Genomic DNA, 24,031 nt, shown 5'->3' on the forward strand with positions numbered 1-24,031 from the left:
AAAATTTCATGCAATGTTTTACTTCATTTGATGCAGTGAGGTAACTGTGACATATAATGAAAAGAAATTCAGTCCTTTCTTGAGCTAAGGTATCAGACTGTAAGATGTGGGGAAAAAAATTAGTTTCAAAATTTTATTGATAGAGGGCCAGCAACCTTTTTAATGTTTCACGAAACAGTTATTAACAAATCTGTCAGAGTTCTAGTACATATGTTTGGCGATTGATTTCGAATCAGCTGGTCCATTCTCAAGCCTGACTTATTGAGACTGCACTGGAGGTCCCTGATCTTAATAACAAACTTCAAAATGGCAATACATGCTGTAAAAGTGACCTCAAATGACTGTCACAATCAGCATATGCCTACTTAACAAACCAGAATCAAACTATGCTAAGCAAGCACTGTTGATTAGAAACTAGTTGCTAAACATGCGTACTGCATCTGTGACAGATTTGCTAATAAACACTTCATGAATTTTGTTGAAATTAAGTAATAAGTTATTTCATAGCAGCCTGCAGATCTTCATGGACACAATGGGGCACACTGCGCGTGACCATCTGTAGGATATAAAAACAGTAACTCGAGAACGATATGAGGTATCCTTCTACTTCAAATTTTAAATAGAACTTTGATATCTTATCTATTGGGGTGGTGCTTAAGTTCGTAACAGTTTTCTGTAAGTTTAATAAACACAACAGACACACACAACAGAGACTTTAGTGAGATATTCTCCTTCACTGTTTACAGTAGTCTGCCAGCACTGGAGTAACTCTCGGATTCCGAGACTGTAGAAATTACGTGGTTTTGATGCAAAGAACATGTTGAGCCATGATCAGCATGCATTTTCATCAGAAAGGAAGTTCCTTGAAGGTTGTTTGATAGAGATTAGAAAAGTTGAAATCTGAAGGCCAAAGATCAGGTAAATAACGTGGATATGGAATGACTTCCTAACCAAACTACTGGCTAGTGTTTTTCGTCAGTTAAGTCAGAATACGGGTGGGTGCTGTCGTGAAGTAGCATCACTTCCCACAGACTTCCTGATGTTGTTCTTTGTTTGTCTCTGCAAGATGTCTCACATGTTGATGTTATGGGTTAGCAGTAATGGTTACACCTCTGGGAAGCAACTCGTAGCACGCCACACTGTTGCTGTTCCACCAGATGCACAACTTTATCTTTTGTGGATGCACACAGGTCTGTGTATGGGGAGTTCTTGCTCTGTTTGGGCTCAACGGTTCCTATCTTTTCCTTATGTTAGCACAAAGACACCATTTCTCACGGTTAGTAACGACACAGAATAGGAACGGTTGGTGGTGTTCTCGAGCCAGTTGGTGATGAGCAAGCAGACACACACATATGACCTCCTGGCTGATTTTTGTGATTTTGGCTTAGAGCACTCATTACCCATAAGCCTGATTTTTATTTTATTTTATTTATTTATTTATTTTTTTTTAAAGCCTTCCCCATTACATACAAATGTCATATGGTGGTGGAATGATCACAGCTCATCACATTTCCCAGTTCTTGAGTACATTCATGTGGATCATTGTGGATTAATGTGTTTAAACGATCTTCATCAAACCCTGAAAGTCTTTCTGTATGTGGAGAGTCACTAACGTCAGAATGATCCTCCTTAAAAATGAGAACATTTTCGTGGCATGCTCTGTCCAATGGCATTATTCCCATACACAGTGCAAATGTTTTTAGTTTCCTCCACTGCTGTCACCTGTCTGTTGAACTCAAACAGAAGAAAATGTCAGAAATGTTCCAATGACAATATGTAAACTCAAATAACAACAGTGAAACACAAATGAAAAATGACAATCAGTAAATAAACCCATAGCAACTGGAATACCAACATGCAAAACAAAAACACTACAACTTGTGCACCAACCAAATACATTTCATATACCACAATACGGAGCTAAAATCAGACCTAATGAAAGTTTATGCAGTGTGTTTGCCTCTGCAAACTCTTTAAAATACTTGAACTGTATTACTTTATTTCATGTACCACAGTTACTATGATCAATAATGAAAAGAAAATCAGCCCTTTATCAAGCAAAGATATCATACTGTAAGATGTGCAAAAATCAAATTGAGTGATACGTATTCCATAGTGGCCAGAACTCTGTCTCCAAGCACAAGTTTCAACATTTGGTGAGCAGTACTGCCACAGCAACGCCACAGTCAGCGTGAAATGTATAAAGCATGTCTATAGCAGTGATAGTGATAATATTCACTGATCTGGAGATAAGAAAGATCTCCTTAACCAAGTATTCCATATCACGAAAGATAATACAGTTCAGACACTTGTTTGTGTACCATTGCCCAGGACCATGATTCTCAGGGGGCCATGATTGCTCAGAGTTCAAGGGATGACATCTTGGATCATAGCATTGAACACTCGGAGGAAGAATGAATCTAACCCTGCAGAACTTATCTTTCCATATATTAGTTTGAGGAGCTTAATACGCAGATTAGAATGGTCAGATGGACTTCTGTGAATGGTAATACATTAATCAGTGGTCGAAAAATAAAAGGGGTGTTGCAGGTGGGATGGTCAGTACTCATTGATATGACAGGAACAGTCATTCGAAGCAAAAAAATCTAGTAGAAAATGCATTCCGCAAGAGCTATGAGCACTTGCTCATCTTCACTACTGAATAGGTGCGGATAATTTTTAAGGTGTGCATTTTGAAGGACATTTTTGCTAGACTTTTTTCCTTGTTTTGACCCATACCAAACTCTCAGAAATATGGAAAGCAAAGAGTTTCCAATACAACGTATTTCTTTTGCTATATCAAAGATGAAGTAGTACTCATAACTCTTAAGATATGCATCTTTGAGTCCACATTTTGTAGATTATGTTTGTTCTGAATGGTCATTCCTGTCATATTCCTGAAAATTGAACATTCCGCCTGGGACACCATGTATATTTAACTTCGAGCTTGTTTCACTGGAAAGATTGTCCTGTACTCTTTTGGTGGAGAAGCGTTAGATCACTAATATCTGTATGGAGGAGATGTTGAGTTGCAGACAGGCGCAACAAAAAGACTGCTTCACGCGTAAGCTTTTGGCCAAAATGCCTTCTCCTAACGTAGAAAATACACACACATTCATGCAAGCACAACTTGCACATGCACACAACCACTGTCTGTGGCCACCGAAGTTGGCCTTAGTGGCCAGAGGCAGTTGTCACATGTGTGCAGTTGTGCTTGCATGAATGTGTACGTGCTTTCTATGTCAGAAGCAGCCCTTTTGGCTGCACGACCACATGTGTAGCTGTCTTTTTGTTGTGCCTGTGTGCGACTGAACATCACCTCTATATAGTGAGTAGCAATCTGTCCTTTTCATTATAGTTTCAAAATTAAAACTGTGTTATTGATATATTATCTGCCTAAAAAAGTTTAAATGTACACTATTTTCAGATTGCCTACATTTTGATGGTAGAAGGAGAATTAAAATAAACAAAAGTAAATGGTTTACATTAATGTTTATTCTAACTTCCTTTTTTGCTACTGTCTAAACCAGTCTGTGATATCATTATTTTGCACCATCATCACTGTTATCATTGTCTGGGATGATAATTTCACCTAACCAATGAGACACGAGAATAGAGTCAATCTATTGCTACATGTTGTTGTTGTTGTTGTTGTTGTTGTTGTGGTCTTCAGTCCTGAGACTGGTTTGATGCAGCTCTCCATGCTACTCTATCCTCTGCAAGGTTCTTCATCTCCCAGTACCTACTGCAGCCTACATCCTACATCATCTCTTGGTCTCCCTCTACGATTTTTGCCCTCCACGCTGCCCTCCAATACTAAATTGGTGATCCCTTGATGCCTCAGAACATGTCCTACCAACCGATCCCTTCTTCTAGTCAAGTTGTGCCACAAACTCCTCTTCTCCCCAATCCTATTCAGTACCACCTCATTAGTTATGTGTTCTACCCATGTAATCTTCAGCATTCTTCTGTAGCACCACATTTCAAAAGCTTCTATTCTCTTCTTGTCCAAACTATTTATCATCCATGTTTCACTTCCATACAAGACCACATTCCATACAAAAACTTTCAGAAACGACTTCCTGACACTTAAATCTATGCTCGATGTTAACAAATTTCTCTTCTTCAGAAACGCTTTCCTTGCCATTGCCAGTCTACATTTTATATCCTCTCTACTTCAACCATCATCAGTTATTTTGCTCCCCAAATAGGAAAACTCCTTTACTACTTTAAGTGTCTCATTTCCTAATCTAATTCCCTCATCATCACATGATTTAATTTGACTACATTCCATTATCCTCGTTTTGCTTTTGTTGATGTTCATCTTATCTCCTCCTTTCAAGTCACTGTCCATTCCGTTCAACTGCTCTTCCAAGTCCTTTGCTGTCTCCGACAGAATTACAATGTCATCGGCGAACCTTAAAGTTTTTATTTCTTCTCCGTGGATTTTAATACCTACTCCAAATTTTTCTTTTGTTTCCTTTACTGCTTGCTCAATATACAGATTGAACAACATCGGGGATAGGCTACAACCCTGTCTCACTCCCTTCCCAACCACTACTTCCCTTTCATGCCCCTCGACTCTTATAACTGCCATCTGCTTTCTGTACAAATTGTAAATAGCCTTTCGCTCCCTGTATTTTACCCCTGCCACTTTCGGAATGTGAAAGAGAGTATTCCAGTCAACATTTTCAATAGCTTTCTCTAAGTCTACAAATGCTAGAAATGTAGGTTTGCCTTTTCTTAATCTAGCTTCTAAAATAAGTCGTAGGGTCAGTATTGCCTCACGTGTTCCCATATTTCTACGGAATCCAAACTGATCTTCCCCGAGGTCAGCTTCTACCAGTTTTTCCATTCGTCTGTAAAGAATTCGTGTTAGTATTTTGGAGCCGTGACTTATTACGCTGATAGTTCGGTAATTTTCACATCTGCCAACGCCTGCTTTCTTTGGGATTGGAATTACTATATTCTTCTTGAAGTCTGCGGGTATTTCGCCTGTCTCATACATCTTGCTCACCAGATGATAGAGTTTTGTCAGAACTGGCTCATCCAAGGCTGTCAGTAGTTTCAATGGAATGTTGTCTACTCCCGGGGCCTTGTTTCGACTTAGGTCTTTCAGTGCTTTATCAAACTCTTCACGCAGTATCATATCTCCCATTTCATCTTCATCTACGTCCTCTTCCATTTTTATAACATTGCCTTCAAGTAAATCGCCCTTGTATAGACCCTCTATATACTCCTTCCACCTTTCTGCTTTCCCTTCTTTGCTTAGAACTGGGTTTCCATTTGAGCTCTTGATATTCATGCAAGTGGTTCTCTTTTCTCCAACGGTCTCTTTAATTTTCCTGTAGGTGGTATCTATCTTACCCCTAGTGATATGCACCTCTACATCTTTACATTTGTCCTCTAGCCATGCCTGCTTAGCCATTTTGCACTTCCCGTCGATCTCATTTTTGAGAAGTTTGTATTTCTTTTTGCCTGCTTCATTTACTGCATTTTTATATTTTCTCCTTTCATCAATTAAATTCAATATTTCTTCTGTCAGCCAAGGATTTCTACTAGCCCTCGTCTTTTTACCTACTTGATCCTCTGCTGCCTTCACTACTTCATCCCTCAGAGCTACCCATTCTTCTTCTGCTGTATTTCTTTCCCCCATTCTTGTCAATTGTTCCCTTATGCTCTCCCTGAAACTCTGTACTGCCTCTGGTTCTTTCAGTTTATCCAGGTCCAATCTCCCTAAATTCCCACCTTTTTGCAGTTTCTTCAGTTTTAATCTACAGTTCATAACCAATAGATTGTGGTCAGAGTCCACATCTGCCCCTGGAAATGTCTTAAAATTTAAAACCTGTTTCCTAAATCTCTGTCTTACCATTAGATAATCTATCTGAAACCTGTCAGTATCTCCGGGGTTCTTCCATGTATACAACTTTCTTTCATGATTCTTAAACCAAGTGTTAGCTATGATTAAGTTATGCTCTGTGCAAAATTCTACCAGACGGCTTCCTCTTTCATTTCTTAGCCCCAATCCATATTCACCTACTATGTATCCTTCTCTCCCTTTTCCTACTCTTGAATTCTAGTCACCCATGACTATTAAATTTTCGTCTCCCTTCACTACATCCTACATATAAGCAGCAATAAAATTTGTAATCTTGCTTGTCACAAATATTTCTCACTTCCCAATGTGTTATGCTTTCCTAGTTGAAGGTTAGTGTGGAACCTAATAGCACATCTTTAATTGCTGCAAAGGAAATGGTCATTGAAAATTTTGATCTCACTTCTCACAAATATTTAATTTTTTTCGTTTGAGTATGTTGTTTCTGAACATGTGGTTATGGTGGAACCTGAGAAAACACCTGTTCTTTTCCAAATACGTTACAGATTTTGCATGTATAATAACGTGAGAATATAACAATATTCCATCGTCTCTTGCTTCCAAACATGTCATCTGTCCATTGATGAAAACAGCAGCTGACAAACCTTCTTTCATTCTCAAGATACCTCACAGTGAGCATTGACAACATTGCTGCATGAAACACACAAGTGTGCCTCTGACTCCTATCAAGACTTTTCTGTATTCTACAGAAAGGTTTACTGTTCTTAAGTAGTTGTTCAACGTGAAAGTCATTTCAGTTCTGACTACAAATGGATTCATAAAAATTGCAGTTTAAACACAGTAAATGTTCATTGAAAGGTAAGGTTCATGGTATACAGTCCCTCAGTTGGCAGCACGACAAAATTTGATGCCTGCTCCACATTCCCCTCCCAACATTTGCCCTAGTTCTCAGACAAGATGTTTGTCATTGTTCCCCTTCCAACCCTTCTGAATTTTTGACAAAGCTTCATCTGTAAATGTAAGACAATCCCTATATTAATCTATCACAAAAGTAAAAATGTTCACCTCACCAACAATAGTTCATACATAAGATTACCCTGCATTTTTTGAATGACAAATTTGGGAAGAAACCTTGCAGTCTGGTAAGTAAATCAGAAATGTTTATAAAATAATGTAATCTTTGAATTTCTCTTAAGAGTGTTGTTGTTGTAAATCTTTACATTTCTCCTATACATCAAACCATATGATTTGAAAATTTTATGCATAGTCACACAAAAAAGATATAATTGCTTGTAGCTTTCAAACTTCTATTCTTGTTCCATCTTTAACATATTACACACACAAAGACAGTCAGATCATTTCCTTGGCCATGGCAACTTTAACCATTGATGAATGGTCATTAGGATAAGCAGTTTGGGAGGGGGGGGGGAGGGAAATCATGGTGCTGAAGATGTGTAGTAGTAGCAGTGACACTGTAAGACATAAATAGCGTGGGAGGAATAGGTATGTGTTGAGAGACCAGGTGTGGCTCTCAATGTCTGTAACAAACCTGTAGATTCATAGTAGTAACAAAAATTGAAGTGTGGAACCAGGATGTGTGAAAGGGTAAAGGGGAGTACAGTCATAGTATCAGAGGTCATTGTGTGCAGGAAGGGAATCTGACGAGGAAGTGTTGTGATCATGTTCAGGTTGCTTGAGCTTGCAGTTGACCACAGTGGGTTAACAGGTTAAAAGATATTTAGCTGTTCTGTCAGTCACATAAATTTTGCACAAGTAGTAGCACAGCCAGTAGATGAAGTGGATGCTTTCACCCTTTGACAGGATTTCATTTGCAGGTGATTGGTTTGTTAAATGACAGGTGATGCATCTGAGTAGTTCACAGGTATTACCCATGGAGTTAGAAGCAGAATTGACACAGTGACATATTGGGTTATTACGTAGATTGGGTGGGTAATAGGATACCACTCCTTGGTATGAATACCTCTATTAATCCAAAATTTTGCTACTACTGCAGAGAGCTGATCCCCCCTCCCCTCCCTCTCCCCCCTCCCTCTCCCCCCTCCCCTCCCTCTCCCCCCTCCCTCTCCCCCCTCCCTCTCCCCCCTCCCTCTCCCCCTCCCTCTCCCCCCTCCCTCTCCCCCCTCCCTCTCCCCCCTCCCTCTCCCCCCTCCCTCTCCCCCCTCCCTCTCCCCCCTCCCTCTCCCCCTCCCTCTCCCCCCTCCCTCTCCCCCCTCCCTCTCCCCCCTCCCTCTCCCCTCCCCATTATTTTGGCTTTACTCTCCCTTCTTTGTGTGCATTTCATTTTTCTCCTCTATGCATGTCAATTGACAACCACTCATCAGCAGTTTTTGTTATTATAGCCACAGAGAGAAACATATGGTTTTGTCTGTAGGCTTCTCTTTTTCTTTTTTCTGAGTAATTTCCATTCTTGAATTTCTGTTATCAAGAACATGTTATGATAAACTAGTAAACCAGCCATTTGATCTCTCCTTTTCAGTAATGAGATTACTTTCACATATGTCCTTATGATAGTATGCTGTTTGAGTATAATACTGAGGTATACTTACTTTGACATAGCATCGTTTTCCTATCCTATTTGGCATAGGTAGTAAACGTTTTGTACTGTGCTTGTTCACTACATTATATGTTTGAAATTTGAATTGTTTTGATTACGGTGCCAACATGGTGTGTCACTGCTGCAAAATTACAAAAAGAGCTATCAGTATTTATATATTATTGGTCATGTCCAGTGGTAGTTGAATTTTTTAAATATTTTGTATGATTGTAAGTAATTGGATTTTTTATTTTACAGAAAATAAGAACAAGGGACAAAATAAACACCCTGAAAAATGAATCTGTTTCTAGAGAACCTGTATCTGAGAGAATAGAATATGTTAATCAGGAATATAAAAAGAAAATTGAAGCAGAGAAATCTCGAGAGTCAGAATTGGCTGCATTGCAGTTACAGTTGAACAAAATGCAGAATGATTTGCGTGAGCTAAGTAAACAGTCTGGTAAGATATGCAATGAAATTGATAATGAATAAGTTTTTACCTTTATTTGTGTTCACTAAATAGTTTACGGTATAAAACCTTTTACACAGATGACTCTACACACACTCAGCTGAAGGAAGTTCAAGAACAGGTCTCAAAAGTCAGTGATTCCTGCAACATCTTTCGTCACAAGTGTGAAGACTATAAAAGCAAGGTGTCGTATATAGACCATGAAATAAGAGGTATGTATGTGAGCATTCAAACAGGAAATCATAACAGAGGAATCCTTTCATTTTTAAAAGTACAGTAACTAAAGAATAATAATGCTATGAATCAACATTTTGCAAGATCTGAGTGCATTGCCTTCTTTCTCCACGTTATGTTATGATTGCATTATTCTGGTAGATCACTGCAACCTATTTTTTTGGAACCATCAGCTGATGATAAAAAACTGTGTTTGAAGATGATCTTTGCAACATTCCACTACTATAGCAAATAGCAGTGGATAAAACTTTTTGATACCAATGTAAATGTGACACCACTCGTTTTTGTGTTTGAATACATTATATACTCATGAACTGTAATTCTATTTTAAAATCAATGATGGCCTAACATTGGTACATATAATTTGGAAAGGAATTATATTTATGAAATCATGTAACAAAACAATGATAATTGAGTTACATTTTTGAGATTGTTCATGATATTTTAAAAATATACTACAGCTGGCACTTACCGAGCGAGGTGGCGCAGTGGTTAGACACTGGACTCACATTCGGAAGGACGACGGTTCAATCCCGCGTCCGGCCATCCTGATTTAGGTTTTCCGTGATTTCCCTAAACCACTCCAGGCAAATGCCGGGATGGTTCCTCTGAAAGGGCACGGCCGACTTCCTTCCCCATCCTTCCCTAATCCGATGAGACCGATGACCACGCTGTCTGGTCTCCTTCCCCAAAACCAACCAACCAACAGCTGGCACTTAATACCATACTACATTTCTTGTGCTTAATTTTGAGAATGTAAATTGCAGAAAGTCCAGATAACTCTCTACTATTCTTGTATTTTACAGACGCACAGTAAATTCTAACCCATACTGTATTCTGATTCTCAATTTTCATATATTTACACATCTAGTGCATTTTCTGCAAGCCAGATGACACATTGTAATTAAACTTGTTGATACACCATAAGTCAGAAATTTAAATTTTTTGTAGTTTTACCAAATGAGGAAAATAAACAGATTAAAGAATAATAGTTAAATTGAGATATATTCTGGTAAATGAATGAAAAAATTATAAATCAGCTGCTGATGTAGAATTTCAATATGTAAATATTAACCCTTTGACTGCTACAAACGTGCTCGCTGCACTCAGTGGAGAGTGCAGCTTTGTTGTCGCCCTGTATCGCTGCCCACATTGGGAGACCTCCTCCTGGCTGCTACCTGTATACTGGTTTTCCTGCATGGACCAGATCCCCTGTGCTGAATATTCTTGGAATGCTGGAGGTGACAATTTCATCTGCCACTCTGGGTGTTGCCGCTCCCGATGGAAAATAAGTACAGTTACTGTAACAACTTAAGTTTTATCACTGTAAAACTCTGCTACAAATGATCACTGCATAGACAAACACACAGTAAAGTCAGTATAGTTTCACACTTAAGATTTACATCTTTCCTGGAGTTGATTTAAATCTTTCCTGGCATTTTTAGTAGCATGTTAGAAGCCTGCGGCAGAAGCAGAGTATTGCTTTTGATTCGTTTAAGTGAGTTGTCGCTCTTTCTTAAACCTGCTGTCCTACATACATTCATAAATGTAATAACTCAAGTAAAATATGAATCTATCAGGATCGTTGCTTTAACACATGGACGTCATTGAGAACCACAGTAATAACTTTTTCACTCAACATTTGTTTATTCTGTTACCGAATTGTCAGTGACATAGTTGAGTGGCCATGTGGGCTGCTGCTACTTGTATCTGATTTTAAGAACACTGTTTGGCAAAAAAATTTGATTGTTTCACACCTTACAGTATGGTATCTATGTTCAATAAAGAACTGAATTTCTTGTATTATTTGTGATAGCTGCTGTGCTGCATCCAGTTAAATAAAACACCGATCAAAATTTTTAGATTTTTGCAGAGGTAAAAACACATTGCATATACTTTGTGTATGGTTCATTTTAGGACAGTGATTGCTGTGTAAGAAATTAAGCTAATATTTCAAAATTGCATTTAAAAGTGAGAGCAGAGTGATTTGTATCAGTATTCTCAAGATATTGGGGTTTTATATCTATGGGAGGGTTGGTGTCTTGTGCCCAATATTCTGGCGATGCGCAGTGTGAATTATGTGGTCATAACACGTCATATTTCATAAACTGCTCAAGATATTGAAATGAGGTTTATTGCAAATGATAGCATGCAAAGAGGTGTGTATATTGCCTTTTGATTAATACTAAGAACTTTATCTGTTGAGATACAGACGTAACATTCTGGAAAGATATACTTCTTTCAATATCATTGAATATCTCATCAAAAATAAATATTGCAATATTGCAGCAATGATATTCGTGATATTCTGTGTGGGATACTCAGCATTAATTGAAACCTGTTTGTTGTTATGCCATAAGATATAATTGCTTAGTAACTAAATGTTCAGTTATTTTGTATTCCATGAAATCTTTTGTTTATTTACAACTTACAGAATGCACTTTAGCTACATGTAATGATATTGAGTTGCCAACTAGTTCCTCCAGCAACACTATTGCAGTGGTCTTTATAGAGAGGTGTTTGATACTCTACTCCCAGTTTATTTTATCCTGTGATACCAAGTACTAGGTGTAGCTGATTGTCACCACCTTCATGATATCTTCCTCTGTACAACCATAATGGGCTACCATTTTCTCGGTCAAAAATGAGATGAAAACAGCAACACCAATAGGAGCACAGCAGCAAACAAGTATGGGCTGAAAATGGAAAGCTGCTGAGCGCTAAGTGCAGAAATGCAGCTATTTGGCTGTTCTACCTGACCACTAAGTGCTCTGCGTGTCAGTGAGTCTGAAGCACACAGAGACCTGAGTGGCTAGCTGTGTTAACACATTGGGAGCACAAAGGTGGCAGCAAGGGAGTGCACTTGTGTGTGTTTGTAGCACCTGACTGAAGGATTAAAGGTGTGCATAAACTCATTCAGAGCACCAGGGGACTGTAGCAGCGGCACATCGGCACATGTTAACACACCTGGAGTAGTCAAAGGGTTAAGGAGTATGCTACTTTTGGAACATTAAGGTGTCCACTGAAGTTAAACTGCTTTTTCAGCACAGGACTCTGAGTTGCAAAGACTCAGAAATGTAGCAAATCAACGACTCTCGCTGCTGCAGCACAGGCATCCTGATGTCTACAGAGGAACTATGTGGCTACGTGAAAATAAACATCGTTTCTCTGGAAATGTTTATGACCCTATTGTCTTAGAGGTACCAGTTTCAATATATATATATAGTCACACCAAATGCAATAATCATAGTGTTACTTCGTTTTGACAGAACATTTATGCAGTTTTTCTACTGAGTACCATTTATATTATTACAGTACTACTACCACTACTAATACTACTACGACTACTACTACTACTACTACTACTACTACTACTACGTTATCACCATCATTGCTGTTTTTATGTTCTGTTCTTTTGCTTTCTTCTTCTATATTCTTATTGCACAAGCTATCATATGGTAACTATTGAATGGCTCCTGCTGTTCACGTGTGTGTGTGTGTGTGTGTGTGTGTGTGTGTGTGTGTGTGTGTGTGTGTGTGTGAAAAAGATTGCTAGTATTTTTTTGGTACATGATGGTGAAGGTCTTTGATTGTCTGGCAGCTTCTAAATGACAATGCAGAATTACTACTTTCTTTCACCTTAAATGGCTGGCAGTTTGCTTGTTTTGTGAGTTATGGAACCTGATATATAAAATCTCAAATAATCAGTTCAAGAAGCTCATTGGGGCAACTGAAAATCTCACAGTGACGTTAAGTGTGGTTTAATTTTCTTCTTACTTCCACAAATTTTGGGCTAAATTTAGTTGAAATAAAATTTTTCTCTTTGTCACAGCTCTAATGCTATAATTACTCATAACGTTTTCATACATCATGAAAGCACTTACTCGATTATTTGTGTAGAAAATTCTGAGTATGCCTGTATGAGAAGATATCTACATCTACGTATGTACTGCTCAAGTCACTGTATGTTGTGTGATGGAGGATATCATATACCACCAATAATTATCCCTCTTATACTTGCAAACCCCCAGAGACAGTGGTTTTCTTTGTGTGTGTGTGTGTGTGTGTGTGTGTGTGTGTGTGTGTGTGTGGCCTGCAGTGTTGTGACAATGATGATGAACCATGTCACTGTACTTAGTGAATTGCGCTGCCGTTGGCAGGTAATTAGCTGACATTGATTTTACTAGTTGCTGGATTGTAATTGTTAACCAGACGTAGTAGCCCTCCTTAGCCTCAGCCATCGATCTTCCACTCGTGGACTTAATGAAATTCTCATGCATTGTATATATTGTTGACTAATTTAATTAGTGTTCATTGACAAACTATTTCTTCTCAGATTTCTATAGCTGTTGTGCTTGTAATTGTGCACTTCATCATAATATTCAGCTTTGGACTCAGTTGTCAATGAGAACTGTGATACTTTTCAGTAAATCTTCAGTTAAAAAATGCAAATCATCTTTAATAATTCTGTTTTCTGTTTATTATTACTTTTATTAATCAATTTAATTAACTTCCAGCAATAATTATTTGGTATGCTTTCATTAGGGCACAAGAATGTAACATTCACTGATGTTGATAAGTATTTTGTTTGTTGAGCTTTAATTATTTGATATTATTCAGTTCATATTTTTATTTCTCCATGACTGTAGATACTAAAATGCTTGGGACTAATTCTTCAGATTATGCAATACGTCCTGGAAGTATAGAAATTATCATAATATGCATTGCATAAATAAATACGATACTTGTCCAGTCACTGTGACATACAGTCTTGTAATATGTATACAGCTTTCTTTGTGATGAACAGTACTTACTCTAGGAACATTAAAATAATTACTTTAATCTCAGTCTTAACGTAAATGCAAAGGTGACAGATTGAAATACAACAGAATAATCAGTTTTCCACACATTCCTTTATGCATCTCTTGTTTGCTGTGAAGCCATCAACATGGGCAAAGCACACATGCTCTTTCCCGTGTGGTGTACCCTGCTTCTTCTACCTGGCACTTCAAAGCACAGAACAAGTGCCATGCCCAGCGGGTACTGCAGCTTGTGGTAACACTGTAATTGCTGTCTCACGTTGAAGAGATGAGGTGTACATCCATATCCATTCACATGGAAAATCGGTGATAAAGACCTCCAAACAGCTTTTGATTCCAAACTGCTTAACTAATAAACAGATCCAACTATTGTGAACATCATTCATTGGCTAGGTGGATGTTGGGTAACGCGTCACTCAACTGGAGTGATAAGTTACACAATAGGGTTTATTTTTTGAATTTTTCAGGGTGTTCTTGTATGCTATTTTACCTCTTTGTTAATCATATAATCCCTTTTTTTTCCAGACCAATTTGAAAGATCCAAGTTATGCGAAGTATGTGGAAGCTGTCATTTCAAACAGGGACTTACTAGCCTTTACATTTGAGGACAAAGATGATATGAACAATGCAATGAGGATACTAAGAGATGAAATGAACTTAAGGCTAAATTTTTTACATTCTGGTGAAATGCATCAACCATCTTCACACTATAAATCAACCATACCAATCAAGCACTTGAGGTAAGTTCCTGAATAACTTATACCTTTTTTGTGCCCTTCTGTCTTTCAGAATTTTCTGAGCATTTGACATCGTTTATTTTCCCACACAACTGGAAGACATTATAAGGAAACAGGGAAATAGAGGAACTTGTTATGTATAAAGTGAAATTAATGTTTGTTTCAAACTCTAGAAGTTAATATGCATGAGGAGACAAGAAGGCATACATTTCAAGTGACTGGAAAGTGCAAGAAATAATGGAGACTAACATGTTATGTCAGTGGTGTTACCAGGATAAGATAGGTGTCTTTAGAGATGAGATGCAGGAGAAATAATATGTATCCCGATGAGATAAAATTCACATAAATTGAATCAGTCAGTTAATCCTGGGAGCGGAAAGACTTACCTTGGAATGACTCCTTACCCTCTCCCTTAAAACCCACATCCTTTTGTCTTTCCCTCTCTTACCTGATGAAGCAACCATGGGTTGCGATAGCTTGAAATATGTGTGTGTGTTTGTGTGTTTTTTATTGTGTCTACGTACCAGCACTTTCTCGCTTAAAAAAAAAGATATATATATATATATCTCATCATTCCATTCCCGGGAGCGGAAAGACTTACCTTAGGGGGAAAAAAGGACAGGTATACACTCGCGCACACGCACACACACACACACACACACACACACACACACACACACACACACACACACACACACACAAGCAGACATTTGTAAAGGCCTTTACAAATGTCTGCTTGTGCCTGTGTATGTGCGAATGGATATGTGTGTGTGTGTGCGAGTGTATACCTGTCCTTTTTTCCCCCCTAAGGTAAGTCTTTCCGCTCCCGGGACTGGAATGACTCCTTACCCTCTCCCTTAAAACCCACATCCTTTCGTCTTTCCATCTCCTTCCCTCTTTCCTGACGAAGCAACCATTGGTTGCGAAAGTTAGAATTTTGCTTTCGCAACAAACTGTTGCCTCATCAGGAAAGAGGGAAGGAGAGGGAAAGACGAAAGGATGTGGGTTTTAAGGGAGAGGGTAAGGAGTCATTCCAATCCCGGGAGCGGAAAGACTCCCCTCTCCCTTAAAACCCACTTCCTTTCGTCTTTCCCTCTCCTTCCCTCCTTCCCTCTTTCCTGATGAGGCAACAGTTTGTTGCGACAGCTTGAATTTTGTGTGTATGTTTGTGTTTGTTTGTGTGTCTTTCGACCTGCCAGCGCTTTCGTTTGGTAAGTCACATCATCTTTGTTTTTTGATAAATTTTTCCCACGTGGAATGTTTCCCTCTATTATGCACAAAGATGTGACTTACCAAACGAAAGCGCTGGCACGTCGATAGACACACAAACATACACACAAAAAATCAAGCTTTCGCAACCAACGGTTGCTTCATCAGGAAAGAGGGAAAGACGAAATGATGTGGGTTTTAAGGGAGAGGGTAAGGAGTCATTCCAATCCTGGGAGCAGAAAGACTTACCTTAGGGGGGAAAAGAGGACGGGTATACACTCGCGCACGCGCGCCCACACACACACACACACACACACACACACACACACACACACACACATCCATCCGCACATACACAGACACAAGCAGGCAGACATTTGTGAAGGCAAAGAGTTTGGGCAGAGATGTCAGTCGAGGCGGAAGTACAGAGGCAAAGATGTTGTTGAGTGACAGGTGAGGTATGAGTGGCGGCAACTTGAAATTAGCGGAGGTTGAGGCCTGGTGGGTAACAAGAAGAGAGGATATACTGAAGGGCAAGTTCCCATCTCCAAAGTTCTGACAGGTTCACCAGAAAGAATAAAAATGTAATTTTAACACATGGACGTGAATGTAAGGCTATTTGTAACAAGCAGGATAATTAGAAATGTTAAAAGTGGTTATGTGAAAATATGATCCAATTGTAATTAGTCTGAGTGAAATATATTAGATAAGAACAGGGAGAAATGACAGCAGGAAAGTACTCAGTGTTTTACTACTCAGGATATCCGACAGCTGAAAGAGTAGTTGTCATGATGGTGAGGAAAATCAAAAACAGCATGTAATGGAGGCAATATAAGGAGAAACAAGTGACATTCATTTCCAACAAGAAGAAGGTGCCGTCAGCGCTACAGTGATGGGACATTTCAACTATGGGGCAGGGGAAGGAATGGTAAAGAAAATTATGGTACACTTGGATTATGCAAAAGAAGTTGAAAAGGTAGAATTCTCATAGATACAGGGTAGTCCATTGTTTGTGACCGGGCCAAATATCCCAAGAAATAAGCGTCAAACGAAAACACTACAAAGAACGAAACTTGTCTAACTTGAAGGGGGAAACCAGAGGGCGCTATGCTTGGCCCGCTAGATGGTGCTGCTGTAGGTTAAATGGATATCAACTGCGTTTTTTGAAATAGGAACCCCCATTTTTTATTACATATTCGCGTAGTGCGTAAAAAAATTATGAATTATTTTAGTTGACCCACTTTTTTTGCTTTGTGATAGGTGGCGCAGTAATAGTCACAAACATATGGCTCACAGTTTTAGACGAACAGTTGGTAACAGGTACGTTTTCTAAATTAAAATACAGAACGTAGGTACGTTTGAACATTTTATTTTGGTTGTTCCAATGTCATACATGTACCTTTGTAAACTTATCATTTCTGAGAATGTTACAGCGTGATTACCTGTAAAAACAAATTAATGCAATAAATGCTCAAAATGATGTCTGCCAACCTCAATGCATTTGGCAATACGTGTAATGACATTCCTCTCAACAGCGAGTAGTTCGCCTTCCATAATGTTCGCACATGCGTTGACGATGAGCTGACGCATGTATTCAGGCATTGTCGGTGGATCATGATAGCAAATATGCTTCAACTTTCCCCACAGAAAGAAATCCAGGGACGTCAGATCCGGTGAATGTGCGGGCCATGTAAATATGCTATTCAGTACCGCTTCAACCGCACACGAGCTATGTGCCGGACATCCATCATGTTGGAAGTACATCACCATTCTGTCATGCAGGAAATGTCTTGTAATAACATCGTTAGAACATTACGTGGGAAATCAGCATACATTGCACCATTTAGATTGCCATCGATAAAAAGGGGACCAATTATCCTTCCTCCCATTAACCCTGCACCATACATTAATCCCGAAGGTCACTGATGTACCGCTTGTCGCAGCCATCGTGGGTTTTCCGTTGCCCAATAGCGCATATTATGCTGGTTTATGTTACCGCTGTTGGTGAATGACGTTTCGTCGCTAAATAGAACGCGTGCAAAAAATCTGTCGTTGTCCCGTAATTTCTCGTGCCCAGTGGCAGAACTGTACACGACGTTCAAAGTTGTCACCATGCAATTTCTGGTGCATAGAAATATGGTACGGATGCAATCGATGTTGATGCAGCATTCTCAACACTGATGTTTTTGAGATTCCTGATTCTTGCGCAATTTGTCTGCTACTGATGTGCGGATTAGCCGCGACAGCAGCTAAAACACCTACTTGGGCATCATCATTTGTTGCATGTCGTGGTTGACGTTTCACATATGACTGAACATTTCCTGTTTCCTTAAATAACGTAACTATCCGGTGAATGGTCTGGACACTTGGATGATGTCGTCCAGGACACCGAGCAGCATACATAGCACACGCCCGTTGGGCATTTTGATCACAATAGCCATACATCAACATGATATCGACCTTTTCTGCAATTGGTAAACGGTCCATTTTATCACGGGTAATGTATCATGAAACAAATACCGTGCGCACTGGCGGAATGTTACGTGATACCATGTACTTACACGTTTGTGGCTATAACAGTGCCATCTATCACAAAGCGAAAAAAGTGGTCCAACTAAAACATTTACATTTCTTTACGTACTACATGAATATGTAATAAAAAATGGGGGTTCCTGTTTAATAAAACGCAGTTGATATCCGTTTGACCTATGGCATCGCCATCTAGCGGGCCAACCATAGCGCCATCTGGTTTCCCGCATCAAGCTAGACGAGTTTCGTTCTTTGTAGTTTTTTAGTTTGATGCCTATTTTGTGAAATATTTGGCCTGGTCACTATCAATGGACCACCCTGTATATGTAGAAAAAATGATCTGTGATGATGAGTACTTGGTTCAGAAAGAGAGAAACCAAACTATGCATGGAAAAATGCCTGGTGTTTGTAGGAGCTACCTGATTGATTAAATAGTGATTCAACAATATCAGGAATAGCATACAGTATGTGAAGCAGGAATAGATATATCAAACCACAATATCATATCAGCATAAGGAATTAATGCAGCCACAAACTGGGTGGAAAGAAGCCACAACAACATTTAAGGAAACCAAGAAATACAAGGAAGTGTAGGAAAGGCTAGAAACCAGGTTTAAGGAAATAAGCAGACTAGAGGGTACTGAAGAAATCTTTTGTAGAAGAATGGAGAAAGTTCTATTAGATACACTTGCCAATGATACTGGAAAGGTTAAATGTGATAGCAAGCAACCATAGGTAATACAAGTAATGCTTCAGAAGGTGGCAAGAAGTTAAAGAACAGGGATATAAGGAATACAGGAGGTCAAATAATGAACTGAAAAGGAAAACTGACAGAGTGAGGAGACAGTACGTACATTAAGTATCAGAAGAAATAATAAAACTTCAGAAATACGAAAAGTAAGACCCTCCTATCCGCATCCTCCACCGAGGATGACATGGCGGTCGGATGGTCCCGGTAGGCCACTTGTGGCCTGAAGACGGAGTGCTTTTATGACCTGATGTACCAGAGAAAATAACATGTAGTTATAGTGTCATAAATTTACAAGGCCAGTTAGTTACTGATAGGCAAATGGCTCTAAAAATCTGGGTAAAATACATCATTGATCTTCATAACGAGAAGAATAAGCTACATGGGAAGTTAATAGAAGTAAGAGAGTCAATAAATGCTGACAGTAAACGACATGAAATGTAATGGAAGGAAGTGATAAAAGCCATTAAAAAAATTGAGAAGAGGCTGCTGGTACTGTTGAAAGAATTAATAGCCAGTGGATTTAATGCTTTGTCTACACTTCCCGGATGAAGAAGTGTGGTGATTACAGGACCATCAGAATTATTTCACATCCCAGAAAGATTATGGCACATATAATTTCTGAAAGTTACAAAAATAAGATAGAAAATGTGATTATATGAGATCTAGAAGATGTGGTATAGGACTTCTAGATGACATGATGGTAGGAGATCTGTTGGAATTTATTAACAGAAAGGGAACAAGGGGGACTCTGTGATGATGATAGAGATAAACATAAAGCATGTATGTTTTTCATCAACTGGCAGAAGTCTGTTGTTGCTGTCAATGGAAGGGATTGGCAAAGTCCTCCAAAGACAAGGTCATTTTATTGGCATGTGAGGTGACACAAAGTCAATCGTCATAGGAGTATATGATAATACATTCAGACCAAATGAAACATGTCGGTAAATGGTGCATAAACAGTCGCCTAAGTATACGTATAGTGTCAAAACAGGTGTTCTTCTCGAATGCAAATGATCATAAAGATGCTGAATGGTTACCTGTAATAGATTGTCCCAACCATCTTGTGCCGTTTGTTGCAGTTTGGCATTGGTTCATGCAGGTTCTAGAAAACAAATAATTTTACGCTTTATCATGTCCCAAATGTATTCATTTGTTAAATTGGTGAGAGGTCTGGTGATTTTCCTGGCCAGAACAGTTGTACACCATGAAGAGCATGTTGCTTTGCAGCAGTTGTATGTGAATGTGCATTGTCTGCTGAAAAATCACATCACCGTTTCTGTTGAAGAAATGCAGTAGCACAGGTTTAAAGTCAGTGCAGTGTAGTGGGCACTGGCTACTTTAGCCTGCAGAAGCACCAAATGTGATTTATAGTTGTAACTGAGGGCTCCCCACACCATTAATCCTGGAGTGGGATGTGTATTGTGGCTGAGTGTACCCTGGAATAGGCAGCCCACAAGGTCTACACCATACACGTGTACATCCATCACTGGCATACACACAGAACCTACTCTCATCACTGAAAACAAGAGAGCGCCATTCCACGCTCCAGGCAACTCTTTCACAACAGCGGGTTAGCCATACTTGGCGGTATCATGGTGTCAGTGGTACCCTATCCAGAGGCATCCGTATCTTTAACCCTGCTCCAAGCAGACTGTTCCCAATGGTCCCTGATGACACAGGAGGTTCAGCATGTGGCTGGATTTCATCCCTGCTTGCACAATGCATTGATCTTGACATGCGTCTGTACTATGTAGATGTCCACAACCTATTCTACAGTTCTGGGAATGTTCCACAGACCACTGTTGGAAAACAGCAACACACCAATAATACCTTGCAGCCAACATGTGCAGCAATTCGTCATTACATCCATCCTGATTCCCACAGGCCCACATTGTGACCCCCTTCTAGTTACTGAAGCTGTTCAACAAGAATATGTACTCGTCAGTGGGGCACGGTTGTATCCTAAAATGAATGTTGCAAAATCTGTTGGCTTCTAAACTCAGTAAGGTAGTGCCTGCAGAGTCAGAACAGAGGGTGCACAGACAGGCCTCCTGAGCACCACGTGATCACTGATGACTGTTAGAAATGAATCACTACACTACAACCTGTCAGTACGCTCATATTATAACCTGCTGCCACTGAACGCAGGGTTGAGGGCTTTGCATTTTTTCCCCTTACAGTGTAGAATGTCAAGTGATCTGCAATATCTGTTTATACAGAAATACTCAAATTTTTAAAGGCCAAAGTTTCAACAAGGAATGTATGTTCACATTCCCACAGATTAATCATGATGCTGTTCGAAATTTTTACTAATATTGGTAGAATAAAAGTGTAGGTTTCCTTAGTTCATTTTACTATCACACATTTGCTCATTGAATACAAATGAAGTACAGAAGTTATCGCAAGTGTTTCAAAAATGTGGTTTAAGGTCACCAAATGTTATAAAAGTACATTTAGAAATGACAAATGCACAGCAACTCAACTAGTCATTGGAAGTCCCCTTCAGAAATATTGTGCCATGCTGCTTCTATAGCCATCTGTAATTGCGAAAGTATTGCTGGTGCAGCATTTTGTGCATGCATTGATCTCTCGATTATGTCCTATAAATGTTGGATGGGTTTCATGTCTGGCAACATGGGTTACCAAATAATTTGCTCATATTGTCCACATTGTTCTGGCATGGCACTTTGTCATCCATAAAAATTCCATTTTTGTTAGGGATTGTGAAGTCCATGAATGAATGGCTACAAATGGTCTCCAAGTAGCTGAACAAAGTCATTTCCAACCAATGATCAATTCGGTTGGATCAGAGGACACAGTCCATTCCATGTAAACGCAGCCCACACCATTATGGAGCCACCGAAAGCTTGCACAGTGCTTTGTTGACAATTAGGGTCCGTGGCTTCATGGGGTCTGTGCCACACTTGAATCCTACCATCAGCTTTTACCAACTGAAATTGAAGATTCACATGACCAGCCCACAGTTTTTCAGTCATCAGGGGTCCAACTGGTATGGTCATGAGGCCAGATGATGCACTGCAGAGAATGTGCTGTTAGCAGAGTCACTCACATTGGTCATCTGCTGCCATAGTCCATTAACGCCAAATTTTGCTGCTCTGTACTAACAGATATGATTGACATATGTCCCACATTGATTTCTGTGGTTATTTCGTGCAGTGTTGCTTGGCTGTTAGCTCTGAAAACTCTATGCAAACACTGTTATTCTGTCACTAAGTGAAGGCTGACCCTTCATTTTCTGTGATTAGAGGTAATGCATGCAATGGTATTCTCAGCACGCTCTTGACACTACAGATCTCGGAACATTGAATTCCTTAATGACACCTGAAATGCAATAACTAACTCCAACTATCACTTCGCATTCAAAGTCTATTAATTCCACTCATTGGAAATCTCTTCGCATGAATCACTTGAGTACCAATGACAGATCCAGCAATGCACTGACCTTTTATACTTCATATATGCGTTAGTACTGCCATCTGTATATGTGCATTTCACTATCCCATGAATTGCCACCTCAGTGTATAAGTGCTCTCTTTACATAGAATAATGTGAGACCTAATTATTATGGAAGTGGCACATGTAGACTGAGAATGACATGAATTTGGGTTATGTAACTTAAGTATACACAAGCATAATGTAGCGCACAAAGGAGGCAACAAAATTAAGTACAGGACTATTACAAATGATTGAAGCGATTTCATAAATTCACTGTAGCTCCATTCATTGACATATGGTCACGACACACTACAGATACGTAGAAAAACTCATAAAGTTTTGTTCGGCTGAAGCCGCACTTCAGGTTTCTGCCGCCAGAGCGCTCGAGAGCGCAGTGAGACAAAATGGCGACAGGAGCCGAGAAAGCGTATGTCGTGCTTGAAATGCACTCACATCAGTCATAACAGTGCAACAACACTTCAGGACGAAGTTCAGATCTGCTAACTCCATTCGGCGATGGTATGCGCAGTTTAAAGCTTCTGGATGCCTCTGTAAGGGGAAATCAACGGGTCGGCCTGCAGTGAGCGAAGAAACGGTTGAACGCGTGCGGGCAAGTTTCACGCGTAGCCCACGGAAGTCGACGAATAAAGCAAGCAGGGAGCTAAACGTACCACAGCCGACGGTTTGGAAAATCTTACGGAAAAGGCTAAAGCAGAAGCCTTACCATTTACAATTGCTACAGGCCCTGACACCTGATGACAAAGTAAAACGCTTTGAATTTTCGGCGCAGTTGCAACACCTCATGGAAGAGGATGCGTTCAGTGCGAAACTTGTTTTAAGTGATGAAGCAACATTTTTTCGTAATGATGAAGTGAACAGACACAATGTGCGAATCTGGATGGTAGAGAATCCTCACGCATTCGTGTAGCAAATTCGCAATTCACCAAAAGTTAACGTGTTTTGTGCAATCTCACGGTTTAAAGTTTACGGCCCCTTTTTCTTCTGCGAAAGAAACGTTACAGGACACGTGTATGTGGACATGCTGGAAAATTGGCTCATGCCACAGCTGGAGACCGACAGCGCCAACATCATCTTTCAACAGGATGGTGCTCCACCGCACTTCCATCATGATGTTCGGCATTTCTTAAACAGGAGATTGGAAAACCGATGGATCGGTCATGGTGGAGATCATGATCAGCAATTCATGTCATGGCCCCCATGCTCTCCCGACTTAACCCCATGCGATTTATTTCTGTGGGGTTATGTGAAAGATTCAGTGTTTAAACCTCCTCTACCAAGAAACGTACCAGAACTGCGAGATCGCATCAACGATGCTTTCGAACTCATTGATGGGGACATGCTGCGCCGAGTGTGGGAGGAACTTGATTATCGGCTTGATGTCTGCTGAATCACTAAAGGGGCACATATCGAACATT

At 39.7% G+C, this 24,031-nt stretch overlaps 1 protein-coding gene across 3 annotated transcripts in view; it reads left to right on the top strand.

Moving 5' to 3' along the window:
- Positions 1-24,031, top strand: part of LOC124612658 (structural maintenance of chromosomes protein 5) — a 160,850-nt gene that overhangs the window by 83,052 nt on the left and 53,767 nt on the right. For all 3 annotated transcript variants that reach the window (XM_047140977.1, XM_047140978.1, XM_047140979.1), the window contains 4 exons: positions 8,649-8,850; positions 8,940-9,071; positions 12,139-12,293; positions 14,439-14,653. In XM_047140977.1, coding sequence (XP_046996933.1) covers positions 8,649-8,850; positions 8,940-9,071; positions 12,139-12,293; positions 14,439-14,653 — 704 coding nt within the window. The remainder of the gene's footprint in view (positions 1-8,648; positions 8,851-8,939; positions 9,072-12,138; positions 12,294-14,438; positions 14,654-24,031) is intronic.

The sequence above is a fragment of the Schistocerca americana genome, chromosome 4 (assembly GCF_021461395.2).
Source record: "Schistocerca americana isolate TAMUIC-IGC-003095 chromosome 4, iqSchAmer2.1, whole genome shotgun sequence".
Taxonomy (NCBI): Eukaryota; Metazoa; Arthropoda; class Insecta; order Orthoptera; family Acrididae; genus Schistocerca; species Schistocerca americana.